This window comes from Chenopodium quinoa, unplaced genomic scaffold, assembly GCF_001683475.1.
Source record: "Chenopodium quinoa cultivar QQ74 unplaced genomic scaffold, ASM168347v1, whole genome shotgun sequence".
Taxonomy (NCBI): Eukaryota; Viridiplantae; Streptophyta; class Magnoliopsida; order Caryophyllales; family Amaranthaceae; genus Chenopodium; species Chenopodium quinoa.
Genome location: NW_018743975.1, coordinates 363,887 through 372,724, shown reverse-complemented (window position 1 = coordinate 372,724; position 8,838 = coordinate 363,887). Strand labels below are relative to the sequence as shown.

Genomic DNA, 8,838 nt, shown 5'->3' with positions numbered 1-8,838 from the left:
AACTTATAATATAACTATATTTAATTATTCTGTATATTATCGATTATTACTACTGAGTCTCAAACTATACCAAAAATGTGCAAGAGTAAACTTCAAACTACAAGTTGAATGAAGTTGTAACCTGACAGATATATGATGTGTTGGGTTAAGACAACGAATCTAATGAAAAGGGAAAGTAACTGGACTTTAAGAATGAAGCTACAAATGTATCTGCATTACGGCTCTGAATCAAATTCAACAATTTCCTGCTTATGACAATGCATCTTGTAGCAAAAATTGTCTCACTTGTCTTTTGCTTCTTCAGTCTTCGTCCAGAAAAACCATTTTTTGGTTGATGGAGTCTGAGTTGGCTCATCGGGCTTTCTCTTTTCCAGCCCCTGCTTTAAGGACTCCAATCTATTCCTGTGTATCATTCCAAAATCTAACTTATAAGCAATTTAGTTAAATTACAATAATTATTAAACAATTGTGAATTCTACTACAAAGTTTTTTTCCCGATTATTTCAATGAGGCCTATAGATCAAGTACTGAAGCCTCAAATCATAACTCAACAATGTACCATCAGATATTCTAAACTGCATTACTATATGTACATGGAGGGGGGAGGAGAGTGGGGGAGGGGGTGTTGGAATAATGGAATGGAAGCATGCATCTTTGACCATTCTAGATGAACCATAGGATCATGGATTGACTAGATTTTACCTCATGTCCGTGAGACACCCATGCAAACTCCATCTTTGACGAAATCCTTCAACACCTTCCATTCCACTGGCAAGAATCAAACGCCTGAAAATCATTTCAAAATAATTAGGTATGACAGAACGGAAAGTTTTATAGAGTAATTCAACATCACATACACCATACAGTTTGAATGGCAGCACTTTGTTTTTGCCATCCTACCGTGGAACTGTGAACATACAATGAAGCACCAACCTTTCATATTTGTCTTTGTAACCTAGAAATATTCTTCTAGATATGAAAGCTAAATGGTTTGTGCTAGTTACATACCCTTGTCATACAGCACACGCTAATGAACAGATACAATAGCATACAATAATGAAATATGTTTCCTGTGGCAACTGGAACTTGGGAAGGAATAAAGGCTTTTCTCTGGACTTGTTCTATCAGCATGTCTAAAGTACAGATGAGCTAGAATACACTAGTTAAAGATGTGTTTCTAGCGACGACTAAATTTGGGAAGAGCTTGACCTATGTGTAGAATCAGGATTCAAGGATGATTGAATAATATGCAAACCCCATTATAATATGCTAATTTGGAATAGACAACCTTTGACAACTTTTACACTTTCACAAAGTAGATGACAGATGATAACAAATACAAGAGACATATCATAAGACCAACCAATTGCGCACTGCGTACCTTTCCAGCTTAGTGACTTCTGATTCCAGTTGAACAGCTCTTTCCTTGGCTTGATCAAGTGGCATTGATAAACCTAATTTGTGCTCACTTTCTTGAAGCCTTTGCCTGATTTCCTTATCCTATTATATTGCAGGTAGGGAGCAAGATGAGTTCAGCATTAGAATTAAAAACTAAGAAACTCAGCTTATAAGTTATACTACTCCCTCTGTCATAAACCAAGTTTCTAACTGACTTTTCAAGGTCTCACAGATCAAAATTGACCATTATTGATATAGTTACACATAAAGAAAATAATATATTTATATTGAACTACTTTTGAAGATAAATTTAACACTAGTTTTTTACAATCTAATTTCTAAACAATCTTTTTGGCAATACTAAAGCATTATAGATTTCAACAAATCAATAGCCAATATTACTAAGCTCTGACAACAAAATGTAAATAGGAGCTTAAATCTCGGACAGAGAGAAACAGTAAGGAAAGGCATATATTGTGAACATCAAATCATCTTACTCTTCTTTCAGCACACTGTCGATACATAGCAATCTCATCTTGACAGAATGGCTCAATATCATTGATCTGTAAACCTACAAAAAAGGCAAATCATGACAAACAAACGCTGAGCTCTAAGTGAAATGGACATCACCATCATCTAAGAGTCAAAAAAGTTTTAATCAAATGTTTCATATTCCGTAATGTTGTTCAAGACTTCTAGTACACTTCACATAGTATGGCAATACAAGGCTTTAGAAATGACTCAGCATCAAGAAAACATCTTACACAAATATAAATTCCTCAGCAACCCATCGCATAAGTTGACACCTTCAAGTACATAAGGAGCTATCTCCGGAGGAATGATAGGTGATGGAGGCCCCGTCATTAAATCATCACCAACCAAAATAGTTTCCTCCATGGTTTCCTGTGAATCGACTGAATAGACCCAACAGAATAATCAGAAGTTAACTGCATGTCCTTTATCACAGAAGAGATCTTTGTTTTCTATATCCATTCTTATTTGTATAGCAATAATTCAATGGAAACCTTCATTTCTTACTAAAATCTATGACATGGATAAACATCTTAAGCATATCTAACCAACTATCCTCCCATATACTAATCTCAAACCAACTAGTTATAGCACATATGGAGTAAAAAGTAAAGCCATTGTAAGAAAAAGCATTCGTGCAATGCATGAGTAAGTTGAAAATTTCCACATACCATCCATGTTTGTATTCTGATCCTTTAGACTTGCTGCAAAGTAAGTGTTGAACAAGAATAAGCAGCACTAAAAACCTGAAATTCATCAAAACGCAATACAAAATAGGTAAGAAGATATATTAAAGTTGATCAAGGACATAAAACCGTAATTCAAACCCCAGAAATCAAAGACCAGAAAGAACAAAAGAACGATGAAACGGGAAAGAACCCATATTAAATATCGTAGAGGCATTTCATCAAACAGGTAATATGCATTCCGAAAAATTCAAACTTTAGTACAGCCCTTCATGATCGTGCTAAATAAGAAACTGAACATGATATTCAAATGGATGAACTTTAATCTTGCATTCACAAAGGAGTTAAAGATCAGCAGAAAATGGTTACTTCATTGTTTTCTTTATTTGAAGATGGGTTTTTTTCCTGAAGATCACAAATGTAGAGAGAGAAAGGAGAGAAATTTTACCTGAAGAAAATGGAAGTGATAAGAAATTATGGAGACACTGCAATTGAAGTTGCAGAAGCGAGGGAAGTAAGCAATTGTATAGTTGGGTACTCCCTCTTACATGTATTTTAGAAACGATTTCTAACTCCCTTGAGTACTCACAAGTCAAGAAGGATTCTCTAGCACTCTAGCCCAACCTAGCCACCTAGGGCTGTTACTAAGCCTAGCCGACTCGTGATTTATTTGAGTTCCAATTGGTTTGAGCTGAGTATATTTGAAGGTGAGTTGAAATTATATATAAAGTATTTAATGTTCCATTCTTAAAATCAATTGGTGATAAGTGGAGTAGCCCACCAGACTTATATGTTAGTCATTCTCTTATTTCTTTGATGTAAGACAATTAGTCTCAATTCACATGTGAGTTATTTTCCTAACATTCCTCTTATAATTTTATAAGATTAGTTCATTGAAATCTTCGAGGAAATGTATTGAACAAAATAGTTCAAGTCAATAGTGTAAAACACATTAACTCATTTGATTGAATGGATCATATTTATCCAATACTACCGGGGTTGGGGGAAAAAGTCAGCTTGGCAATGTCAAAAACTCAAAAATAGCAACTTGATGAATCTTTTTCTCAAACACAAACTCAACCCATGCACCAACTCAACCCTTCATGTTGCTCCCTGAGTCCCTCCTAGTTTTCTCTCTCTATCACCATCTTCCAGTACTCGCAAACCATGCTAAGAAGTAAGAACCACTATTTGCGATATTTGCAAGCAAACTTCTTAAGTTCTTATAGCTGGATATAAGTAAAGCGATTTGTAAACAAACGAATTACAAAACTCCCAGTTTGGTTACACTATACAAGATTTTTTACCATATACAAAATTTTGGTTTTTTACACAATGTTCATATGATACTATTTGCTCTTTGATGCAGGGAGAACAATCAAACATGATAACCAACCCTATCTTAATATTAAGCACGCCTATACTCGTCTCCACAATCACCAATCACTCTCAGCAGATCCTTCCCCCTGCTGGAAACATCTCGAATGCTGTCGACATCCTCCTCATCAAGTGCAAGAGAAAATACAGCATTTGCATCTTTAATATGCTCTGACAGTCCAAGTCTGACACCTATCATGGAACCTGCTACAGCTGGCTGCAATTGATCCAACAATATTGCAACATTCAGTTTCTCAAAACCAATCTTAGGATACATAGATGAAGATAATAATTTTACCTGATCTAGTATGTATTTAACAGCAACAGTCGAAATGGGCACACCATGCTTCCTGGCTATTTTGTTCAGCACTTGAAGCAAGGTTTGGAAAAGACTCCATCCTCCCCATGCATCAACCATCTGCCATATAAAACAGAAAAACAAAATGCACCCAAGTCAAAAACAAAAGAGTGGAATATGACACAACCCATGGCTGTCAGAAATAAGAACACTTTCAAAGAATAAGTTATGCATTCAATTATTAAAAACCACATCGGCAAAAAAAAAAAAAAAAAAAAGGTGGGATAATAGAAAAAAATAAAAATGTTAACTTTACTTGAATGATTAGATTGTAATGCTTCATCCAAATATATACATGTTAAACCCCAGAACACTTCCAAATGTTTGATGATAATTCACAAAATCACTCCAAATTAAAGTATGTTTACTTTCTTTCATCTCAGCCAAGTACATGATTCTCATTTCTAAAAAAATTTTGGAACACTGAAAATGAAGCTACAACAAGATTGCAGTAAGAAAATCCGTACCCTTTTGTACTTCTGCAAGGAGGGAGTATTTAGTGAAGGACCAGCAAATGGAATAGCCAAATTGGTATCAAGGAACTTCTCAGATAATAGACCACCCATAACTGTCCCATACCTGCGAAAACATAATTATATAAGAGCCTTGAAATATCTTAAGCAATTATACATTTATACAATACAATCACATGGACCTTTGGATCCAAATTGCTAGACAGGGAAAGTAAGGATATGTTTTCAAGGGGTTAAGGTTTAACGAAAAAAAAGGTGGGAGAATACGTTATGAGTTTAACTCCAGTTTGCTGACAAAGCTCTGCCATTTTCTGCTGAGGACGCATATCAACAATTGAATGTTGCACCTAGAGTAGTTCAAGCATTAATCATACTGAGTTGAAAACCCACACCTTAAAATGGAGTTGCACATAAAATGAACTACACCAACAGATCTGAGTATCTGACTTACTTGGTTGCTTACAACAGGAATCTCATTTTCAAGAATTATTCGCAACCTTTCCGTATCAAAATTTGTAAGAGCCACAGTCTTAATTTTTCCTGAAATTACACATGTAATAATTGAAATCCTTGAGACTTTTTAGGTTGCTAATATTGATGGTAAACAAAGACCTAATGGAAGCTTGCCTTCATCTTTCAGATCTGTAAGATGTTTCAACGCATCAAGATATCCAGAATTGGAATAATCCCACCTATTTCAAAGTGAAAAAGAGGTGTTCAGAAGATTGAAGTATCTAACTGCCAAGATTCAGAAAAAATGACAAGAATTTATCTGAAAACACATACTCCATATGCAAAGCAATAAGACCAGACATGTGTCTTAAATTTTACATGATTGAGCACAATTCTTAATCAACATTTTAAGGTACAGCTATGGCTGAATAAACACTTGAACCATGTTTCTCATAAAAATTTCGAATGTAATGCTTGGGATGGTCGAGCATATTAATGCTTTCGTAAATCACAATATATGCATTCAAATCCTTAAAGGTGCAGCATGGAAAAGGACAAAATCTGGAGCACCCTTACCAGTGGAATTGAAGCATGTCCAAGCAAGCAACATCCATTCTTTTCCTAGAAACATCAATGTTCCCCTCCACAAAACTCCTTGTCATCTTAACTGGTGACGGAACCCATTTCGTGAGACTACAAATGAAATCAATCAAAAGCAATATTAAAGTTTAAACCATATGATACACCAGCAAAATTACTCAATCAAATATCTGAGTTCCTCTTGAATTCAACAGTCAGACGTTTACAAGCATGCTACAATTCTTAGTCTAAGTTTGCTTCATGATTTGAAGACATAAACCAGCAAAAAAAGGGATTATTAGTTTATCACTAGTAGTCTGGAATTTTTAACTCACCCTCTGACCTTTTCTAAAACCTCAGGTGGGCGCTCACGACGGACTCGATTTATAAAGATTCCATAAAGATCTTCAGCAGGTCCATCTGAAATAAGTACAGGCATTCAAACTGAATCTCCCTATCATATTAATTTTCAAAAAATTCTTCCTTGAAATAAGGAGCAGAGAAGTATGCTTCCTCCAATGTACAGAAACTACAGACAGTATTTAAGTAATGTGCATTATAAAAATTGCATATTAGGCATGCATAACCAAGAATTAGCTATACAGCTATACAAGTTCCTATATGAATATATAATTTCTAGTTAGGTGCAAAAAAGCAAAATGTTGCATTTGTTTCCCATCTATCTTACTGCTTACAGATATCAGCCATATCAAAAGTGGCTAGCCCCGCATCAGCATATCGAAGCATAGCATCAACCGCATTGCCCCTATCGATTTTCCCCCACCCGCCACTAGTTTGCCACATTCCATTAACGACACGACACGACACATTTCCAAAGAATCCTTCCCATTCTTAACTACAACACCATCAGTTGCTACACATGAAATCGGCCTCAATTTAATGGCTCCAATACCATTTCTTGTCCTAGTTTTAGCTCTTACAGATGTGAACACCAATTTGTAGCAAGAACAAGGTAGGATTTCTGTCATTTTCTCGGCCTGTTTAGTGTTAACTATACTAAAAATGGAGGAAAGAAACAGCTGAATTTTGGTGTTTGTATCCTATATGTATCCCTCATTCAGCAGCCAACCGTTGGTTTTGACTTTTATGCCCTCCAAGTGTTCACATATTTACACAATTTAGGTGCCATTATTATATAAAAAATGAAAAGTCTAGAGGTGGCAATCAGGTTGGAATTGATTTGTCTGGTCATTTTAGAATGTATTGCAAGAAAAAAGTGTCATTATCAGACACGTAACTATTGGGTCTCGTCAAATATAGCCTGGTCACGCCAGTTTGGGTTTCAAATCAAGTATTCGTGTAATCGTACACATAATGGTTATGTTATCAATAGCAAGGTACCACCCGAGTGCCGTGCATCTACAAAGTAATACAATTTCCTCATAAATTAATAAATCAACAGAAGATAACATACGTGGCAAACAAACAATCAAGGAAAATCTTAAATGAATGCATGTTAATTAGAAATACAGAGGATAGTTTTTTGCCAAGTGGTCTAAGCCATGACCAGTAAAATTCAATGGCAAAAGCGAAATTAAACCATAAAAATAGGGGTAAAGAAGGTACAGTGATCAGCCATGTCAAAAGTGGAAAGGCCAGCATCAGTATAACGAAGCATGGCTTCAACGGCGTCGTTTCGGTCGATACGTCCCCAACCACCACTGGTCTGCCACATTCCGTTCAAAACTCGGCATATCTCCACCGAATCGTTGCCGTTACTCACCCTGATATGGCGTTTCTCCGTCGCCACCTCCGCCGTGGATTCGCACCTGACTGAGCTCCGGCCGAGTGACGGCGAGTTACGCCGAATTGGGGTGGTGAATTTGATGGGTTTAAGAGGATTTAGATGAAGAAATGTTGACATGTTTTCTATTTCTCGGTGTAGAGTTGAGACTACAGACTAGTGAGACGTGGTGTCACTGGTGTTATTGGAAGGATAAGGATGTCGCTAGTATTCCCCTGTCTCATTGTTCGGGTAAAAACGAATTTTGAGGGCTCGTTTGTTTGACATAAAAAAAATATGGGAAGTGAAACTTTTTAGAAATTGTAAGTTTTATGTGTTATTTGCTTGACAAAAATTTGGTGAAATAGGAGAAGTAGAATTTCTTAGGAATTTTGAGTTCTCACAAAATGTAGGAACTTACTTACTTAACCCCCGATAAGTAGAAATTCCCATGGAAAGTTATTTCTCTCATTGTTAACCAAACAATTTTAGGAAATTCCCATGAATGTGATAATAGGAATTTAATTCCCATAAATTTGCAATGCATGGGAAGTTTTAATTCCCATGTGAACCAAACAACACCTTAATTTTTCGAGTATAGCTGGGAAGAATTGACGAGAGTGAGTAAAATTGTGGTTTCTACCATTCAAAGTAGTCTGGAAAAATAAGGGACAAGATAAAAATAAATAAAAAGAATTGAGACAAAAGGAGTATTTCGTAATTGTCATCTCATTCAAAACTTATGTATTTAGTACAACTAATTTAAAATATGGAAAATGTTATACATAACCCATAAAGTAAGGAGTTAAAAAAATAAAATAAAATAAAAATAAAAATATCACATTAATTACACTAAAGAGTTAAAAATGGGAAAATGTTATACATAACCCTTAACCCTTAAGGCCACATGTAAGGAGCATGATTTTGTCACTCATTCTTAAATTAATACCAAATTAAGAAAGATATTAGCTTTTTTTTTTTAAAAAAAAAAAATAAAAAAAAATATTAGCTTAATCCTAAGGGGGTACATATAACATTACTCTAAAAATATTTATATCGTTCTTATAGTATTTTTAATGTTGTTTTCATAAAGAGTTTTATACGTTTCCTTAACCGCATATAGTTTCTATCTTATTTGATTTATTTTTATTTATCTCTCTTAATCACGTGATTTGATTTTCATCATTTCGTTCTTAATAAAAATGTGATGATAATTTGAGAGTTAAATTTTGCATGTAC

At 35.1% G+C, this 8,838-nt stretch overlaps 2 protein-coding genes across 3 annotated transcripts; both read right to left on the bottom strand.

Annotated features, from left to right (window-relative positions):
• Positions 1 to 3,292, bottom strand: LOC110689632. The gene is made up of 7 exons (XM_021866401.1): positions 3,064 to 3,292; positions 2,601 to 2,675; positions 2,163 to 2,312; positions 1,896 to 1,969; positions 1,382 to 1,500; positions 703 to 786; positions 1 to 402 (listed from the first exon to the last, which is right to left on the bottom strand). The coding sequence occupies exons 2-7, from the start codon at positions 2,605 to 2,607 to the stop codon at positions 282 to 284; spliced, it is 555 nt and encodes a 184-aa protein (XP_021722093.1). The 5' UTR covers positions 2,608 to 2,675; positions 3,064 to 3,292; the 3' UTR covers positions 1 to 281.
• Positions 3,293 to 3,854: 562 nt separating this feature from the next.
• Positions 3,855 to 7,857, bottom strand: LOC110689629 (flagellar radial spoke protein 5-like). Of its 2 annotated transcripts, none has more exons than XM_021866398.1 (9): positions 7,443 to 7,857; positions 6,191 to 6,275; positions 5,853 to 5,969; positions 5,451 to 5,515; positions 5,275 to 5,363; positions 5,091 to 5,170; positions 4,818 to 4,929; positions 4,291 to 4,410; positions 3,855 to 4,209 (listed from the first exon to the last, which is right to left on the bottom strand). In XM_021866398.1, exons 1-9 carry the CDS (start codon positions 7,738 to 7,740, stop codon positions 4,024 to 4,026), a joined length of 1,152 nt encoding a protein of 383 aa, XP_021722090.1. In that variant the 5' UTR covers positions 7,741 to 7,857; the 3' UTR covers positions 3,855 to 4,023. The 2 variants fall into 2 exon arrangements, with proteins under 2 accessions (XP_021722090.1, XP_021722091.1); XM_021866399.1 differs by lacking the exon at positions 7,443 to 7,857 and adding an exon at positions 6,551 to 6,997.
• Between the last annotated feature and the right edge of the window lie 981 nt (positions 7,858 to 8,838).

Bases quoted from the DNA above. Each gene is read 5' to 3' on its own strand.
- LOC110689629 (XM_021866398.1), bottom strand. From the start codon at position 7,740: ATGTCAACATTTCTTCATCTAAATCCTCTTAAACCCATCAAATTCACC. The intron at 5,516-5,852 runs GTAAGGGTGCTC...ACTTTGAAATAG, and splicing joins GACATGCTTCAATTCCACTG to GTGGGATTATTCCAATTCTG. The intron at 4,210-4,290 runs GTAAAATTATTA...GATCAATTGCAG, and splicing joins TTAAATACATACTAGATCAG to CCAGCTGTAGCAGGTTCCAT.
- LOC110689632 (XM_021866401.1), bottom strand. The intron at 1,970-2,162 runs GTAAGATGTTTT...CCTTTTTTGTAG, and splicing joins GCTGAGGAATTTATATTTGT to GTTTACAGATCAATGATATT. The intron at 787-1,381 runs GTACGCAGTGCG...AATGATTTTCAG, and splicing joins GAAGTCACTAAGCTGGAAAG to GCGTTTGATTCTTGCCAGTG.